Source organism: Carassius auratus, chromosome 1 (assembly GCF_003368295.1).
Source record: "Carassius auratus strain Wakin chromosome 1, ASM336829v1, whole genome shotgun sequence".
NCBI lineage: Eukaryota > Metazoa > Chordata > Actinopteri > Cypriniformes > Cyprinidae > Carassius > Carassius auratus.
The window spans coordinates 30,991,860-31,012,657 of record NC_039243.1 but is presented as its reverse complement, the minus strand read 5'-3'; the positions used below and the strand labels follow the sequence as shown (position 1 = coordinate 31,012,657).

General features: G+C 36.7%; 1 protein-coding gene across 1 annotated transcript in view; it reads right to left on the bottom strand.

Moving 5' to 3' along the window:
* Window positions 1–20,798, bottom strand: part of LOC113107329 (mediator of DNA damage checkpoint protein 1-like) — a 198,893-nt gene that overhangs the window by 171,684 nt on the left and 6,411 nt on the right. Inside the window, exons 2-14 of the mRNA XM_026269756.1 lie at window positions 12,416–12,486; window positions 11,649–11,718; window positions 11,170–11,276; window positions 10,366–10,396; window positions 10,152–10,262; window positions 9,835–10,039; window positions 8,014–8,254; window positions 7,617–7,796; window positions 6,007–6,345; window positions 4,611–4,892; window positions 3,885–4,172; window positions 2,609–2,920; window positions 345–752 (exon numbers count right to left, since the gene is read on the bottom strand). Of these exons, the coding sequence (XP_026125541.1) occupies window positions 345–752; window positions 2,609–2,920; window positions 3,885–4,172; window positions 4,611–4,892; window positions 6,007–6,345; window positions 7,617–7,796; window positions 8,014–8,254; window positions 9,835–10,039; window positions 10,152–10,262; window positions 10,366–10,396; window positions 11,170–11,276; window positions 11,649–11,718; window positions 12,416–12,486 (2,645 nt within the window). The remainder of the gene's footprint in view (window positions 1–344; window positions 753–2,608; window positions 2,921–3,884; window positions 4,173–4,610; window positions 4,893–6,006; window positions 6,346–7,616; window positions 7,797–8,013; window positions 8,255–9,834; window positions 10,040–10,151; window positions 10,263–10,365; window positions 10,397–11,169; window positions 11,277–11,648; window positions 11,719–12,415; window positions 12,487–20,798) is intronic.

Sequence of the window (20,798 nt, the reverse complement as noted above, 5' to 3'; positions counted from 1 at the left end):
CTGTCAAAAACAGCATATGCTGATAACGAACCTGACAAAAGAAACTCAGTTTGTGCAATACTCTCTAAGTAATGCAAACAGGTTAAAAAACGAATGCACACATACATTCACTTCTCTAGGAACAAAACATAAACTGTTCTGTAAGATGTTTCGAGTGATTGTTAGCTCATTGCTACGGTGTTCTGAGTGGTTGCTATTGCAAACTGGGAGGTTGTTTACTGGCCCAAGCATTATGGTTTCTATAAATGACTCTGTGCCTCGTTTATTTCACCACAACACATAGCATGTTAGACTCACACATTATCAACAAAAATAAATGACAGACTTAGTCTTTCTTGTCCCACCTCTGTCCAATCTTGGTTCTCTTTGTCTTAATGTTTCTTTCCAGGTATTGGAAGTCTCTGTCTCCACTCGTGCCCATCTGAATACTTCCTTTCTGGGCTAAGGAAGCCACTGTAGCACCGTCTCTCTTTGAACCCGGCTGCGGGAGGAATCGGTTATGTGAAGTCCCATTAGCTGGCTTCTGAAACGCTCCTGTTCTACGAGCTAGCATGTCATCCTTTTCTACATCCGGTTGCCTCTCTTCTTCTTCATCCTCTTCATCATCCTCCCTCTCACCCTTCACTTTCTCAGCCAGTTCCTCTTCCAGCACCCTGTGCTCGGTGGAGGTCAAAGGCCGTTTAAGGTCAAACATGAAAGGGTTCGGAGGTTCAGGGGGCATGATTGGAGCAGGCTCAGGGTTTGCATCTCCACTGTTCAAGTTAGTTCATAATGTATTTGGAGTGGAAGGAAAGAGAGAAACAATGAGTCAGAGACAGAAAAAGAACAAAAAAAAATGAGGGGGAAGGACAGCGAATGCAGAGACAGGCAAGAAAAGATGCAGTCCAGTGGGAGCCAAAGCAACTGCAGTGCAGTTACTCAAAACTACAAAACACATTTTATTACTTTCATGCACAAGCACAAACGCATATTTCATCGTTTTTTTTTCTCTTGTTTCTTCACAGTCAGACAGTCAGATATTTCAGTACAAACCAACAGTCAGGCATTCACAGCTAAGTTCTCTCCTAAACAGGGCAAAAAAGAACAATTTTAGAATCTTTCAGGGATGCTACAGATGCTAGGGTCATGCAAACAGCCTGAAACCCAATTGCTCTTCTCCTAAATAACAAAGGTTTTAAGCAGCATTCAGTGGTGCCACAGTTGTTAGCATCATGCTAACAGTCTTTTAATGCACCTGTCCTCTAGATTCATAAACTCCAGTGAGATGAAACCAACATGCCCTATAAATGCAGCATCACTGCTAAGATCACTACACACATTCAAACTCCAACATTCAGTTCAGACCATTTGATAAACAAAACTCCAGTCCTCAATAAGCAGTGTTCGTAAAAGTCCGTCAGTAGACTACTTCACAACACGAATACTGAGAGATTCTAAAAAAAAGAGCCTTGTCTAAAAGGGGTCATATTGTGAAGTAAACAACGAAATAGGACACAAACTAATGCTGTGTTCATGCCATTTCACAATGACTGTAAATACTAGATGACCACTGGGATGTTACTTGAAGCTGGTCACAAACTCAGAATTATGCTTTTCCATGTCAACACTATTAACACCAAAATGAATGTGTGTAAACAAACAATATACAAAGCCACAATAGAATAAGTCATTATGCAAATTAACCATTAATAAACTCATATTTTAGTGGAACATATTTACTCAACTCTGTGCTAGCGGTATCAAACTTCGTCTTTCGTTTGCTTTTAGATTATTCTTGCATCATTAAGACATTAACAACAGTGAATTATAGCAATTGCATTGATTGACTACTGTTGAATAACTCTAAATTAACTGCTAAACTACATTTTACAGCTGAAACCATTGCCATTTTGAGTGTTTCTGCATAATGCCATGGAAGTCATATGGTACGAGTCAGCGCTCACACAAAAGTTGAGTTTATAAGTTGTAAATATGAGGACGTGAATTTATTTTATTTTTATTTTTTTTGTTAGAATCTCAGTTAGGGTATTTCCAACATGGCATGAACACAGTTTAAGCACCAGGCAAAAAATAATTGTAATCAAGTTGGAATAAAATAAACAATAAGCAAATTTGTATTTTAAATACAAATTTATGCTATATCTTAGAATTTATTTTTTTATTTCATTTTAATCTTTATCTCATAATTACCTTTTTTTATTTTACATAATTTATAAAATAATATCATTTATGTAAAATATTCATCATTTATTTTTATATAATTAAAAAAAAAATTTTGAATATATTTTACTTTTTATATTATAACATATTCGATACTTATTCATTTTCAAACGCAAAATTTACACAAGTCTTAAAGTAGCAAAACGGTTGTGCTGAAAAATTGTTATCAGAAATTATATTATGACTGTTGTAATATATGTGTATTATATATTACTGTATAATTAATATTATTTTGCAATATATATTATACTACTATATTTTCAATGACCCTCAGGTAAACAATAAAATAAAAATGTGCACATTTTGGTCTGATGTATTTGAATGTGCATGTATTTATGCATCTATCCTTCTCCTCCTGCCTTTCTTTCTTTCTTTCTTTCTCTCCTACCTGCCAGCTGCTCTCTTTGTCAGCCTGGAGCCCAGCCCTATGGTGGGCACAGCAACAGGTGCCATCGAGAGGAGATATCGAAGCTTCCCTGCCTCATCCCCCTGTCCCTCTTCCCCTTCCTCATCCTCTTCCTCTTTCCAGGAAGTACTTTCCATCTCTGTCACACCCCCAAAAGTCACAAAACGCCTCCGTTCACCGGAGGAACGTTCTTGGCAACTGGCCAGGTCATTCTTGGCAACCTTCGTCTTGGAGGCAACAGAGTGGCAGCCTTTCTCAAGACACGTCTGACACAGAGGGACAATAGGGTCATCGCTGTTCACACGCACACACATACATGACACAAGTAAGTAAAGAAGAGAAAGAAAGAAGAATTAGAGGAGCAGAGGGAAAGAAATTATGAAAACTGAAAAAATACTAGTACAGAAAGACCCTGTCAAGTCAATGACATGAAGAGAATTGTCATGGATATCTGGATGGGAATTTGTGTGATTTCCTATAGATGCTGATGCAAGCATGGCCTTTTTAAACATACAAAAGGGAAATTACTACACTGAAGGAATGACACACACAGCCCTGGCTCTTCTACAACAGTTTAGTTTGTGGTCTAACACTCACATGCTCTCCTCCCTCATTCTCTGTGAGCATCTCTTGCTTTCAATAGTTGCCTTGGTGACGTCTGTATGCTAGAGAGGGGCTTCTTCTGCTAAAAGAATTTAGAGACTCACAAAGGCCCACTTTAACAAACATCACCACAACAGCGTAACGAGACAGAGCCCTATTACGCAACACTCAGACCAATCTTATTGGCTGTAAGCTTTGACGGATTTAAATATATTTTAAGCTCAACCTGCATCTAAACCAGATGCATTACTTTTTCAGTGGCAAGTCTACACTGACAGATCCCAAACATGTGAACTACAGTTTATTTTGAACAGCATTTTCTAAGATTGACAACACAGTCTGCAAAGCAAGATTAAAAATAAAATAACATTTAAAAAAATTATTATAACCCCTTCTCTATCATATAGCATACTAATGGATAGAATTAACATGGGAAAAATCTATTGCCTATTGCTTTATTACATCATGTCTGGTTAGGACATACCAGAAAAAAGTTTATTTTCTTTGACAATTAACTTAATTTCAGAAACTGGTGTGTCATATATTTTATGTGTTAAAAATACATAAAACATCAAATTTGATTAGAGAAGCTCAGTGTGAAACCTCTGTGTGTGTGTGTCATGTTAGGTCAGGGTCAAAGGTAAAGGTCAGGCACCTGCTCTCTGTATTCATCTTGAGCTTCTGCCATTTCTCCAGGTCCGACTGATTGATGGTAGTTTGAGCCAATGACTGACAGGGGTCCCTCTGTGGGACAGGCCCATTTTTGCCCCGCCTTCTGGCCAGGTCGTCTGTCTTTACATCAGGCATCACCACCCTCGCCCCTTTCTCTCTGTCTGTTCCCTCCTCATTCTCCTGCTTACACTCACTGTCTTTCTCAGAGGTCAGGAAGGGGTTGTCCTTGCGGGTTATGATTGACACTTCAGCACCGGTGGAGTCAGACTCACTGTAGATCAGTACGAAGGATACACTGAGCTAAGCAGGAGGAATGGCATTACCTTTCTGCCACACATGCAATTAGCAAGTGTTTCTAAATATTTAATTATTTAAATAGAATTCAAAGATTAAAAAAAAAAAATCATATTAGAAATATGTTTTACCAACCTAAAAGATGTATTTAGCATTTTTAAAAACAAAAATGTCCCTATAACAATTGGATTATTTAGTTATTGTTTTCTTCCAGATTTTCAGTTACTTCCAGGATCAGTCTTTAAAATTCAATAAATTCAATGAATAATACGGCTCCTGATAAAGTTACCAGCCAAAGGACCAGTAAATCTGTAAAATTATTCTGTGCTCAATAAGTGTTCATTTTTGATACTGTGCTCAAATGTGTGTATACAGAGCAGAAGTGTGAGCAAAGTGTGTGTTTGCTTCGAGGCACCTGCTATCTGTATTAATCTTGAGTCTCTGCCATGTCTCCAGGTCTGACTGAGTGATGGAAGTCTGGACCAATGACTGATGAGCATCTTTGGGAGGGCGTGGCCCTCCCCCAGTCCGCCTTCTTGCTAGATCATCTTTGTGTGGGTTTGGGACAACTATCCTCCCCTCTACCTCTTTCTTATCTTCCTCATCCCTCTCTTTTCCTCTGTCTTTTTCAGGATTCAGGAAAGGGTTGTCCTTACGAGTTATGATTGACACCTCAGGGGAGGCGGAGTCAGCCTGACTGTGGTAGAAACGTAACATTATAAGAAATACAAAAAGGTGGACCCATAAATCCCGCATAAAACATCAACAATCCCAATATTGACCATAGAACTGTGGATGCAAGTTCATCGATAGCATCATAGCTCTACGATTCTGTGTTTCCCAAAACCAAAGTTCCAACAAACATTCGCAAACAACATCGTAAAGTTGTATGGTTGAAACTACAACTCTCATCCTGTTTTTCATTTTAGTATGACAGGTGAACTTCTGGTCTCAATTTAGCTTGTCATGCTAATGACTATTTTTTGAAGCATGCATTTGCATATGTTATCTACGGCAGTTATTTTTTAATCAATGTGGTTCAAATGACAATACAATAAAGTTACTATTGTATCAGAAAACAGTCGTCACTAGCTAGTTAATTTTTCCGACAGTGCATTGTAATACAAAGTTCTGTCATGAAACTCTAGATGGTGCAGCTTACTGGTTTCTTTTCCCATCAGCAGCCAATGAGCTTGCTGCTCAATGTTAAAATACTTGGCTAATGCCCTCCACCTTCCCCAGCTCCACCTGTATAGATCTGCTACGGAGGAGTTTCATGTGTGTTATACGTGCAGCAGCAGTATTTCTTACATGCTCACAGCAGCATACCTGTGGATGTCTTAGCAGTAGTAAGTCTATATGTATTTGCTCTGCTGCAGCAGCAGCGTAGCACATCTATTCAACCAAACTCCAATAACATTGCCATGTATATTACCATGCTAAAATTCAAAGAGTTGATGTGACAGAATTATGGTAGTTAAGCAGTGAGTGTTCTAAGTGGTTGATAGGCAGTGGCTGAAGTGTTCTGGTTGGAAAGATGAACCAAAAAATCAAAAGCCATATCAGTTCAAAAAAAACAAAGCATACCAGGCTGAAGTAATGTGTCAAGTCATTCAAATTTAAGTAGGAATCTTAAATCGTTAGCAATAGATTGGGAGGAAAAAAAATCTGAATTGGATTATTTGAAGTGTAAATATGGCCTATAAGGAAACTCTGACCCAAATTTGCCCAATAACTTCAAGTTAGATTTGTATAGCCAACATAACTAGTCCCTAAGCATGAGACACCATCACTCTCTGTCACAAGCACACCTTCTTTTCTCCTGTGCCATCTTCTCCATCCTCTCCAACACAGCATGTTGGGATGCCAGCCTGATTCCCTCCCATTTTTCTCGGTCCTTCCCGCTACAAGAGCCTGGCAGGAAGTGATGCGCCACACTGGGTTTAAATTGATTCATGCGTGCTCTGCGAGAAGCAAGATCATCTTTTTGGACATCTGGAACCTTCCGTTCTGCTTCTTCATCCTCATCTTCCTCATTTGAGTCCCACTGATGTGGAGCGGCGGCCCGCATGAACTCATTGTCACGTCGGAGAATGATGTCCGGTGAGGGTGGTTTGGCTTTACTGGCCTCCACAGGATTCACAAATGGACTGAGGAGAAAATTTGCCATGACAAAATTTGAATATATTTTTTGAAAAATAGAGTGCAACAGCGCTTTGTTTTTCCGCAAGTAGTTTTTCCCATTATTTTTTTCCATAAGGACATAATAACATAATTAAAAAATAAGGAATGTAAAACTATTGATTTAAAGATATTTATTATATATAGTTGTGCTCATAAGTTGCAGAATATGCAAATATGTTCATAATTTTAACAAAAAAAGAGCAATCATGAAATGACATGTTAGTTAGTACTGTCCTGAATAAGCTATTTCACACAACATGTGTTTATATATACTCAACAAGACAAAATAATAACTGATTTAAGGGTATGTAAACTTTTGAACGCAATCATTTTTATAAATGTAGTTATTATTTTGTCTTGTGGAGCTTATATAAACATCTGTTATGTGAAATAGCTTATTCAAGACAGTACTAAATAAAGAACAACATGCCATTTTCATGATACATCTTATTTAGTTACAATTATTAACATTTTGCATATATTGCTATATATGGTTTATTGCGAAATATAAATTTAATGCATCCAAATATTTAAGTTGCTTGAGAGCGCAGGTAAACTGACTCCACTTTATTTGTAGCGCTTCAAGAGATGTGTTTAAGAGTTTTTAAACACATTTTTCGTCACGGTTCTCTGACTGGTAGAGATTTCTCTGTAAAATCATGGGTAATGTAGTTTTTCACCAGGAATTTTAAGGACTATTAAAAAACAAATTAAAATTTTGTAGACTGGTGGCTTCAACAAAACCATAATTAGGTCTGTCTTCAAACGTTTTTGTTCAAAATCAACTTCCCTGTGGAGAAAACAGATGGGATTTCTACTTTTTCTAACCCAACTGTTGCACTCTATAATGAAGAGACGTTAGTCCTTCCATATCAGGAGGTGATGCAGACATCAGGACTTTAGAATAAGTCAAATTAGCATAACTAGCATAATATGCTCAACCCAATACAACACACACTCCTCATTTCAACCAATCCCAGATTCAGAGTAGTCCTCCAATTAATTCACAAGCTGACATCAACTCAAAACATTAGCTAAGCTACAAAGACTAAAGCTCAATCACAACTGTGTCACTCCATGCCATGATGTAGATTAAACATTTCTCAGCAGCACAAATCCAAAGCAAAAGTACACAAGGTCACCCCCAACAAATCAACCTGGGGTTAGATCTACCAGGCCCTACACACAACCAGTTAGCATTTTTAGTCGCTTCATACACATGCATTCAACCGCTGACCTTTTGTATCGCACAGAGGCAGGTAATACTTTAATTCCCGCCTTTTCCAGCTTCCTCATTTTCTTAAGCTCTGCCTCCTCAAGCTCTACCCCTTTCTCATCCGCCCAGGTGAAATTTTTCTGGAGCGCAAGGCTGCGAGATTCGACGGCCCCCTCTTTTAATACTTCTACACGCTCTTGTCTGTGGGGAGCAATGGGAATTTCACAGCTCTCACCAACACGCGGATAATACAGAATGAATCAAACAAACTCTGACAGATGAAAACAGAGGATGCTTGTGTGTAATGATTTTTGTTTAGATGTATGATGCGTCTCAGCCACATTGAGGGATTTCCAGCAACCACCTGAGAAACCAAACAAACCAAACACTTACTGTTTATCAAGGCGGCTGTGATTACCTGAGAGGTCTTTCTCCTCCTACAGGAGATGTTGAGTTGCTCAGGCTCCTCCAGTCTTCCTCTCTCTCACTCCTCCTCTTCCTCAGGGGGGCAGGAATGTAGTTGGTTTGGTTGCTTTTGTTCGGCAGATACTGATTAAAGGGTAGAGCTGCGCGAGGCTCTTTGAAGGACACGCGACGGGCAGACATGTCATCCTTGCGCACATCTGGCAACTTCCTTTGACCAGCATCACCTTCAGAGTCTGTCAGAATGACGTATTGAAAAAAAAAAACGTATTGTTATTCATTCTTGTCTAAACGTATTGGCATTTGGTATTAGTATTTCATATTTTTAGGTGTTTACAGACGGATCCGGCATTTATATTTCATCCATTGCCTGTTGGGTTTCTTACCGCCATCTGACCACCATCCAAATCAGGGCCGACACGAATGAAAGCTTAGTACATGTATTTGAGTGTAAATATATTTAAAGCTTGTCTAAACATATTACATCAGGATTAGCAACAGAATATTATACATGCATTTATTTGATGCAGTTTTTGCTCAGATCGACATGCCAAAAGCTTCTTGCTCTAGTACTTCCACACAGTCTGTTTTATTTAGCAATGACATTAAAGGAATTCAGATACTTGAAATAAGTGAAGTGTTATACTATAAATATTAGATTTTTATTTTAATTGTATAAATGTCGTACTAAGGTAAAGGATGCAAGTTGCAACACATTTTTTCTTTAGTAAATAGTTGTATGTCTGACATTGCATTAATCAGCAAGAGTCATCGTATTATTCCTTCATTTTCACATTAATAATCTAATATTGCAGAGCCTAATAAAGCTGTCAAGTGTTTTTTTATTTAATTTAATTTTATTATAAAATGAAAACGTTTTTTTTAATTATTTTATTATTTTATTATTATCGTAATTTTTTACGTCATGTCAGAAGCAATGACTATATTCACGGCCAAAACAATTCATCTTTTCAAAATAATGTTTACAATAATTTGACAATTGTGTCTTAAAAAGTAAAAATACAACAAAAAAAAGCAATAACGAATATATAGTATTTCAACTTACTATATGACAAAGATTCTAAAATTATTTCAGGAGAAACCTTTTTAAAAATGTCCATTAATGTATTTTCTTTATTTTATTTTATTTTCACCTTAATCATAAATAAACTTGTTGGCTTTAAGAAAAACGTTGTTTGACACAGCAATTAACAAGAACAGTTAAAAATTCTTATGCATAAAATCATACACACAGAGAGATATAATTTATGGCTTAAAAGCTTCTAGAGCTTTAATGTTTTTTTTCGGTCCCTGGTTTTAGTCCGTCCATGTCTGGACTCAGTAATCAGATGCAGCTCATATGAGTGTGTGAACGTCTGTCCAGTCCAACAGCTGCACTCTTGCACACACACACACACACACACTGCACATATGTGGGAATGTATTAATCCTTTCATTGAGTCCAGAGTTCCTGATTGTGTGCTGAGTGTATTTTTACACACAGCTGCTCTTTTCATGGAAGTAAGTGTGTGTGTGTGTGTGTGTGTGTGTGTGTGTGCATAAGAAATAGGGATCATGTAAAAAAGGTTTATATTTTCAGTGCAATGACAATTCAGTGTCACATACAGTAAAAAATAATATATATATACCCACTGCCATCAAATGAGTCTCTTATGCTCACCAAGGCTGCATTTATTTGATAAAAAATATAGTTAAATTATATGATGTATTATTTCACAATTATAGACAATATTTCATGACCACTGACTTAACTAGCATGATGACAAAAGCAAATAAATAGAAGAGAAGGTCATACCATCACTGTTGCAGCGAATGACTGTGTCTGGTGAGGGTGTGTTCTGTGATCGTGAGCCAAACGATTCGTCGAGACTGTCAAACGAATCTTCACGACCGTGCCTCGGAGGCGACAGCGAATCAGAACGCTCCGATTCGCAGCTGTCGATGTAACCGCTGTCCCTTATACTGCGCTTGGGGGACTCTAACTCTTCATTTACACACTCCTGCACACACACACCAAATAGAAAAAAAGAATTCAAAACATAAAAGCTTAGGAATTATTTAATTTATCAAGCTGCTTCAAAGGTTAAGTGTTCTTGGTAAGAGTTGATTTACCTTTCGCATCATGGAAAGAAGCCCCTCAAACTCTTTCAGGTCGAGAGTGGGGCCGTTATACATTGCACAGCTGTTAGCAGCTTTACCAAGCCAGTATATGGTTATGAGCACCTAATCATTAAAGATAAAAACACAGGAGAGAATAAAAACAGAAATAAATCAGCAAACATGTAAATCAAACACTAATTGACATATAAAGTTTCAGTTTACTTACATTCTTCAGCTTTCTATTACAGTCAGAGCCCCTACAAAGAGAGAGAGAGAGAGAGAGAGAACAGCTGTTTACCATCTAATCAACAGAGATATAATATCATTCAAAACTTTGGGGTCGGTAAGATTGGTATCTTATGCTCGTTCACCCAGGCTGCATTTATTTGTTTAGAAATGCAGCAAAAACTTTAATTTTTTGTATTTTAATTTATTTTAAAATGCAATTTATTTGTGTGAACAAAGCTGAATTTTAAGCATCATTACCCCAGTCGTCAGTGTCACATGATCCATCAGAAGTTATTCTAAAATGCAGAATTGGTGCTCAAAAAACATTTTGGATAATTATCAATGTAGAAATCAGTTGTGCTGCTTAGTATTTTTCTAGAAACTGTGATAAAAAAAATCAGGATTCTTTAATAAAAATAAAGTTTAAAAGAACAGCATTTATTTGAAATATACTGTCAACGTAAACTAACTTTTGCTTGAGTAAAAACCCTTGCTGAATGTTACATCTTAATATTGTAAACATCTTGTATCTCCTTGAAAGTGGATTTACCAAAATTCTCCCAAAAACTGTTGTCTAAGCTTATATTTTCATTAAACAATTCAAATAACCAATTAAAATAAAAATGTAGCTACTTAAGCTAAAACTTCTTTAAATCTACACACTCAGAAGAACAAGATGAGCAGCTGTGAATAACTGAAAGGCAAGATCTTCTAGAGCCACCAAAATAACCCATGATTCATCCCATTCATTTTCTGCACATAATCAGTCTCTCTGTTCACACATGCACAAGCGCACACATACGTTAAGTTCGCTCGTATCGAAGTATCCTGCAGGTCTCCAGGATCGAACAGCTGTGATCCCTTCAATCCCAGCTCTTCGCATCCTCTCAGAAACATGGTCAGATTATCCTGATGAGAGGAAAGACACATATTATGCACCTGCTGCCTGCTGTGTGTGACAATTACAGGCAATGTGTGATGAGCTGCATGTGATCAAAACAAGCATCTAAAGATATGCAAAAAATGCTGTGATGTAAAAAAAAAACCTTTTTGTATCTAATTAAAGTTCTGAAAACATTGCTTTTGAGCTATAACTTTAATTCTCCTATTAGGGGCTGTATGTATCAGATATCTTTATGGCACAAACATAAAATAGCTACCACACACACAGATACACACACAAATTGGGACAGTCCTGGATTTGTTCCGAGACAGCAGTGCTGAGACTGGCCTGACACAAACAGGCACAGAACGACACAAACACACACTAACCACACTCACCAGTCCTGCTATGGGTGCTGGAAGTCTGTTGATCTTTTTCACAAGGCCTGGTTTGATTGAACTCAGCAACCTAATAAGTCACATGATGAGAGAAAGAGAGAGACATTGCTAAATATGCTGGAACCATAATATGCTGGTTGATATAACATCATCTCATTTTTATGATTTATTTTCTCTTTTTTTTCATTCTTTTATTTTTTCATTCATCACAGTTTGGACCAAAAAATAAAAAATTGTTAAAAAAACAAAAAAAATACTACTGGTCACAAATTTGGGGTCAGCAAGATATATTAAAGAAATGCCGCAAATAAAGAAATTAATACTTCTATTAATTGCATTAAATTCAACAACTTATTGATGGCACAGACTTACATTGTTGCAAAAAAAAAAATCACATTGATGCAAACTTTCTGTTTTTTTAAGAATTCTGCAAAAATGTTTCATGATTTTCAACACTGATTATAATCAGAAATGTTTCTTGAGCAGCAAATCAGCACATTAGAATGATTTCTGAAGGATCATGTGACACTGAAGACTAGAGGAATGATGCTGAAAATTCAGCTTTGCATTACAGGAATACATTTTTATATATAGAAATTGTACAGGAATAAACTGTAAAAAATAAATGCATCCTTGGTGAGCACAGGAGATTTAAGAAGATCCCAAACATTTGAATGGTAGCGATCAGAATTAGGCTTTTATTTGTCCTCTTTAACACAAAAAAATCCTAAATGTAAATGATGTGTGTGTGTGTGTGGAAAACTCACTCGCAGAGCAGAATGCCGTTCTCAAGGCCGCTTCTGAAATCCTTATCGCCAAAACTTCTTCCTGTCGCTGCCTGTCAAGCAAACAGAAAAGCAAAAGCATCATCATCAGTAAGAAAAATAACAGAAAATGTTTTAATGAAGAGGTAAGAGAGTAGTAATGTGACTGAAGCAGTTTGAATGTAATGATTTCAGAGACCAATGCCCCTTCTAAAGCTACAGTTTTACACTATGATTTAATGATCTAAATGCAAACCAAACAGATGCTTTCTATTTGTTTAGAGAGTATTTAAAGCTTAACTCTTCATGTTTTAATCTGTTATGATATTTCCTTTTTATAATATGTATGTGTGCTCTCACATCTAACGCTCTTTAAAAGTTTAAAAACTAAATAAGACAACAAGGGTTTCACAAAAGAGCTCTGAAACTCTACTCTTCTTTCATACCAAAATCTGGTAGTTATTAGGCTAATACTTAACACATTCAAAAGGCACAGTGAGTCTCTCTGTGTGTGTGTGTGTGTGTGTGTGTGTGTGTGTGTGTGTCCAAATATATAAATATGTATGTATGTATGTACGTGGGTATAACTATGTATATATGTGTGCTTTTCTGTAAGTGTGAGTGATTATATACAGTAAACTGTGGGTAGTGTGTGTGTGTGTGCATTTAACATGCACAAGTACTCAACTAGTATTACATAACCTGTCCTTACTTAACACGTTTAAACAAGCGTGTATGTGTAAGAAAAAGGCTCTCTATTGCCTAGAGGCCAAGTACATGACCAAGTAGTTGAGATTAACAAAGATTAGTTTCAATAATGCAAGCACTTTGGAATGAAGAAGAAACCTGCAAGCACACACACAATTACCCATAAACCTGTTACCCCCTAAACTCAGAGCAGGAAACAGCTGACCTGTACATCAGTACGAGGTCACTCATTGTCCATTGTCCTTCAACTGCTGCTTAGAAAGGAAGTCACACAATACTTTTAAAGGAAGTTCACCAAAAATTGCCAATTTGCTGAAAATGTACTCACCCTCAGGTCATCCAAGAGGAGTTTGTTTCCTCATCGGAAAAGATTTAGAGAAATTTAGCATCGCATCACTATCCTATGCAGTGAATGGGTGCCATCAGAATAAGAGTCCAAACAGATGATAAAAACATCACAATAATCCACAGCACTCCAGTTCATCAAAAAACACATTGTGAAGTGAAAAACTGTTTGTTTGATATAAACAAATCCATCATTAAGATGCTTTAGCTTTAAACAATTGCTTCTGGGCAACACACACGTCTATAATCCATAAGAATGCTTCCTAGTGGAAAAATTCCATCTCCTGTTTCATGGCAAAATCTACCAATATATTAGTTTAGAACTGGACTGTTTTCACTTGTAAATATACTTTGATGCTTATAAACGTGCAATATCCTTATATTTATTTGTTAACCCTCCATCCTAGAACATTCCTGCATCTCACTCAATCCTATTCCATTATCATTTATAGCACAATTGTTTATACACTTATTTATTTGCCAGTTTGTAAATTTTTGTATTTATTTTTTTATTTTTTGTGTTGTTGTCTCTGTGTACTGGAAGCTTATGTCACTAAAACAAATTCCTTGTATGCGTAAGCATACTTGGCAATAAAGTTCTTTCTGATTCTGATTCTTATTCTGATTCTTATCTTTGCATAATTCTCTCCTAAATCAGATGAGACATCTTTTTTTACTGGAGTAAGCAATAGTATGGATATTGGACATTAAGAGTGGAATCAACAGTTCAAAGTTAATAACTTGATGGATTCAATAGAAATATACTTCTTTCACGAGATGTTAACTGTTGGACTTGAGTCATGTGGATCACTTGTGGATTATTGTGATGTTTTTATCAGCTGTTTGGACTCTCATTCTGACGGCACCCATTCACTGCACAGGATACATTGGTGGGCAAGTGACATAATGCTACATTTCTCAAAATCTGTTCCTCTGGAAAAATACATTCTTTTAGATTTTCAATGGCTTAAAGGTTAGTAAACTTTCAGCAAATTTAGATTTTTTTTAATAAGAATACCTGTCTTAAAAAAAAAAAAACAGGCTCAGTCAGGGGGCTTGTGCTCCTCTGGCCAGACAAAACTCTAGGGACCGGACAGATACTGTACACTACTAATGAACTCATTCTGCAAGTCGGAGCCTTACACACTGAAATAATTTGGTTATTCTTCATTCATTCTCCACACAACCCGATCATCCTTGGCTTACCCAGGCTACACGACCATAATCTACAAATCTCTTGGCGTAAGAAACAGATCATGCCCAACTGCTTGTCTAAATGCCAACTCAGCCGCACATATACCTTCAGAGTATTGCAATCTGCTTGAAGCCTTTAGTAAAACCAAAGCTTCAAAACTACCCCCGAAAGGACCCAGTGACTGTGCCATAGAACTGCGACCTGGCACCATTCAGCAGAGGAAGAATCTTTCCCTTGTCTGAACCTGAGGCTGAAGCATTGAAAACACATTTTGAAGAAGAGCTAGCCAAGGGTTTCATTCATCCATCCATCCACTTCACCAAGAGCAGATTCTTCTTCAGGGGAAATAAGGATGGTGGCCTTCATCCGTTTATTGATTATCGAGGCTTAAATGAAATGACGTACAATTTCCGATATCCATTGCCCCTGGTTCCAGCAGTATTGAAGCAGCTCAGAACTGCAATGTTTTCACCAAGCTAGATCTGGATCTAGATCAGGCTGTCCAATAGTCCGTCCATGCATGTTCCAGTCCTTCATAAGCAACATATTCAGAGAGACTTTGAACCAGTGCCTAATCATATACATTGATGATACCTTGATCTACGCTAACACTTTAGAGAAGCACGTCAAGCAGGTCCAGGTGGTTTTAAAGTGTCTCATCGAACACCAACTGTATGTTAAGGCAGAAAAATGTGAATTCCATCAAGCTTTAATCTCCATTCTTGGTGACATCATCAGTCCCGAAGGGGTGTCTATAGGCGAGAGCAAAGTACAAGTGGTTCTCAACTGGCCTCAGGGAAGGAACTACAATGTTTCTTGGGATTTGCTAGCTTTTACAGAAGATCTATCAGGAACTAAACAAACTGCTCAACTCACCTCAATGGTAAAGTGAAGGAATACTAACCTTCGCTGGTCTACTGGTGCTTTTCAAGCTTTCAAAGGATTGAAGAACCGCTTCACCCCTGCACCCATTCTGCATCATCCTGACCCTAACATACCTTTTGTGGTAGAAGTAGATGCATCTAACACCGGCATTGGCGCCAATCTCTCCCAACGTCATGGTAATCCTCCTAAGCTTTTCCCATGTGACTACTTCTCTCACAAACTCTCAGCCGCTGAACAGACCTATGTTGTAGCCAATCGAGAGCTCCTTGCCATGAAAGCGGCATTTGAAGAATGATGTCACTGGCTGGAGGGGGCAAGGCATCCATTTCTGGTATTAACAGATAGCAAATTAGCTCAAAAGGGAAATGTATACAAATAATTACAATGAATTATAATTGATTACAATTATTTAAGCTGCATCGGCTGCCAGTAGTAACTAGTAGAATCAATATTACCATCAACTAATCAGTTCATCCCACCGACATTCGGAATAATTTGTAATTATTTACACAAAGTAATTATATTTTCATGGCCATAGAAAATAACTTTCTTACAGTACTAGTGCAATAGAGCATGTAACAAGATCAGGAATTGTTAAAGGGACTTGTTTTTACAGCTCTTTGTCTTCGAGCATGGTATTTTGCATATGCAACTGGACTGGGTGCTGGTCCAAAACTATTAAAGATTCTTAGAACACTGGTATGTTGCATAGGTATCAACATAAAATATGCACTATCATTATTTTAGATCATCAAAATCAGGGGTGCCCAAACTCGGTCCTTGAGGGCCAATGTCCTGCAGAGTTTAGCTTCAACCTGCCTCAACACATCCATCTGGAGGTTTCTAGAATGGTTAGTAAGAGCTTGATTAGCTGGTTCAGGTGTGTCTAATTGGGGATGGATCTAAACTCTGCATGACCCCAGCCCTCTGGGACTGAGTTTGGGCACCCCTGACCCCAAAATACATTTGATCCCACTCCAGATGCAGCTTCTGTTTTTCTTGCAGTGGAGAGGTGTTGATTCTGACTTCATTTGAATGATTACAACACTACAGTTTCTGGTTATTCTAACTGAATTCATTGGAACAATGTAAGAATTTCATGAGAAAGATGACGCATTTAATAAGATTAGGGGGAATGGATCATTTATAAACATAGTGGGAAATGACATCCGTTTTGTTAAATACAGCAACTCATTTTCAGTTAACTGTTATTTCTACCGCTTTCCAGTCACAGAGCACTTTATTTTGAGAGTTGTTTAAGTGAGAGAACATCTGTAACTTGTTGCATTGAAAAAAATTTTGGTTTGTATAATGTTAATAATAGTTCTTATAAATTAAATCAGAATCAACAGAAAATGGTATTGGTAGGTCAAACTTAAAAAAAAAAAAATTAAATCAGCCAAATTGCAATCGGTGCATCTCTAATTATTGGATTGACTATATTTTTTATCAAATAAATGCATAAAAGAGATTTCTTTTAAAGCATTACAACGTTTAAACAGCAGTTTTATACCAAATTTTATGCTGAAGAAAAAAGTTAATTATACAGGGAAAACAATATTCTACAAAAACACAAACACAGCAATTATAGTGCACTATATAGGGAATGAGATTTGATTTAGGACACAGCTACTCATAGTGATTTTCACACATGCAGACACATTCACTCTCTCAGAATCACACACTCTCTTCATTAGATGAGCGCACACACACACACACACACACACACACACACACATAAATTAGAGGCAAGCTGTTTTTCAGACAAATGTTCATCTGCCTGCACCAACATACTCAATATTACTGTGGACCAGAGTCAGAAGTTAATTCCTGAAAGTGAAGAAATCACTTCAGCAACTCCATAACTCAGCTGTATGAAACAGTTTTTACATTACCATCTGCCATAACTGTAGTACAATCTGCAGCTATTATAGAAGCTGTAGGTGTAATTAACTGAAAGTGTCATTTTCAAACTAATACCATTTGAGTTGTTAAGGTACATTTTTGTAGGATTTCAAACATCCTAACAAACAAAAAACATATTTTATTGTTAATAAATGGAAAATATAATTTTAACAGTGTTGACACGACCTGGGGACAATTTTTTAGTTTAATTTCCCCTTAACATACACTGTCAACTAAAATCTAAAGATAAATGTCTTATAAACTGAAATGTGCCTTAAGAAGCAAATATTGTCCTCAATAAAACTGCTCTTAATATTGTGAAGGCTATATGACAGTCCTGCATTCATATACTGGCCTAATTCATTCATATAGAGAGATAAGACGTAATAGAGTGAAAGAGCTGATTGCTGGCAACATTTTTAGGAAAAAACAAAAAAGCTTCTGGTGGCAGACAAGCAGTTCTGTTACCTTGACGCCAAGCTTACAAACACACACACACACACACACACACACACACACACACACACACTTACACCTGCTGGTGACAGTCCAGTCAACATTCCCACAGCAACAGCTCCCCTACAGTGCAGTTGTGTAAGAGGCTACATTTCACCTTAAGATGCCATTCACCAGAGCCAAGAAAACAGAGAGCTGCCATTAGCTGACTCAAAGTTATAGCTCACTTGCCAGCAGTTTTTGCTGAAATCATGCTCTCTTCTGTTAGTCTGTCACACTCACATAGTACCATGCTTTATTTTGGCAACAAGTCAATCTAATTCTCACTAAGAAAAAAACAAAAAAACAGAGCTACCAGACTAACAGAAACTATTGTATTGCACTGAATTCAGTAACTAGCTCTGCCACCTCAATGTATATTATTATATATTTTCCCCTTATCATATTATGTGTATCCAGTGAAGAAAACCCTGCCTTGTGTGTGACACATGGCTTTGTGTGTTTTTTGGGGAAAAAAACTTTGTCTCTGAATTTCTGTTAACTACAAAAACTAAAAACTAATATTTTTTGGTAATTGTAATAAAATATTGAAATAAAACTGAATATAAATTTTAGATTAAATTTGTTTTCATTATTTGAGAAAAAAGTAGTAAAATTACAAAAACAAAAATTAATTATACAAATATTTTAAAAACTTAAACTATTAAAAGTAGGTTTTGGTTATTGAAATAAAGCTAAAATCAAATATTAGACAGATTAAACTTTGAAATAATTTATTTTATTTATGAATTAATTATAGAACTATTTAAAAAAAATAGCAAGAAGGCATGACTACTAAACTAAAAATGTAACTATAAATAAAATACAAACTGAAAATATAAAACTGAAAGGTAAATCAAAATATCAACAAATACAAATATGTGTGTGTGTATATTTTTTTAAATAATATATTGTGTGTTGTGGTGTTATGATTCACCTTGTTTCTGGTTGGTTTTGTTCATGGCTTATAATGCATTATGAAAGTCTCCCTACATAAAAAGACAATGTTTGACAATCTGCCCCATGACATCATCCTTAAAGGCCGACAAAAATAGCAGTATATGGGTGCTATTCCTGCTTATAATCACCTAAGCAACAGCCTCAGAAGCAGGAAGCAGGGGCTACTCTCAGTGAGGCAGAAACAGACAGGGGATGATGTCTCTCAGGATGTACAGCCTTAAAATACATCTGAAAATAGGCCACCTGACTAGGGCTGTTTGAAATAGACAACTCCAGCTCATCCGTCCAGACAAGAGCACACACAGGATTAAACAGCAAACTCTCTCACCACTACAGGAAAATTAAAAGCTGTAAAAGAACAACGGATATTACATGGGCAAAAGCGGATTTAACAATGATATGCTCATTTCTCCATTTGTTCATTGGAATGTCACTCTAATCTCAATTTGAAATGGACATTTTATTGAAAATTATACTTTACCAATGTGCAAAATGTTCAAAAGTGCTACTAAAAACCTAAAAACATAATACTATCAGAATAAAAACACAAATAGCTCATACTTCATATGCAATTGACTGCTTTTTATTGCTTTCCATCAAACTGTTTGCAACCTAGAATCCATAATTAAGAGCATAAACATGAATTGGGTCACGAATACATAGCACAGTAGTCCATCCTCCAACAGTTCAACATTAAAAGTATCTTAATGATGGATTCATTTCTTACAAACATGCAGCTTTTGGCTTCACAGGATGTTAAGTATTACAAAGAACTGGACAGCTGTAGGTATCCTAAATTTAGACTGACAGAATTTGGGTGATTGGAGCACGTTAAAATAACCAAGCAAATGACATGTGTGTGTGGGACGGGGGCAGAGACACACACGGGAAGGCACAGTGTGTATTAATAAGAGAAAATGCATTGCTTCAAATTCATTCCTAAATGTATTCTGTTCTGTAGGAATAATTATTCACAAAAGTATGTGTTGGGACTGTTTAGTCAAAAGAAATGTACTCTATCAAGCGTCCCACAACCACAGGGTAACCATAGTTTCAACCAAAACACCACAGTTTCTGCAATGATTGTAACTAGGTCTACAGAAAAACATTACATTCATTCTAGCTGGGCAAAAACCTTCCATATATTTTTGGATGACAGTTGTGGTGAAAACCCAAGTTACCACAGTTTTATTATAGGAGCAATAACTGTAGCAACTATGATATTTTTGGCAGAAACTATGGTTAGCAAAGCATAATTCTGTAACAGTAACAGGAAACACAGCTCCGAACATCATATAAAACCATATTTCATTCTGGTACAAGCTGGCTGTATTATCAGTTCCAACCTTTTTTTTTAGCATCATTAGTATTCATGTTCAATTTTTTTTTTTATGTGTTCAAAGAACAGCAGCAAATTCTTTAAGAATCAATGTATATTTCGCAATTTATTTAATGAAACAGTGCAGAGAAATTATCTGAAAGCATTTTGCATGGTTTTAGTAAAGACAAAATGTCTCATTTGGGTTGTGGGCCAAGAAAGTTTAATAGCTCTTGATTTATCACACCCATCAGGAACATTTTCAGTGTAAGATATTTTCTGCTGCTCTGTCTTATTCTCAGAGTTTACTCTCCTCTGTTGTCAGATGTGTGTGTGTGCCTGTGTTTCTATGTCAGCCAGGAGTTCATTCACATGTTAATAATCACTCTGCTAATTGGTTTATGATATTCAACCTCAAGACTGGCTGAAGTACTTGAAAATGCATGCAGATTAATATACACAAGCAACAATAATAGTGATAACATAACACCTAGTTAACAAAGACAACTTCTGGTGTTTCCGTGAAGAACCTTTAACATCCAGGGAATCTTCATAGTGGAAAAGGTTCTTTAGAT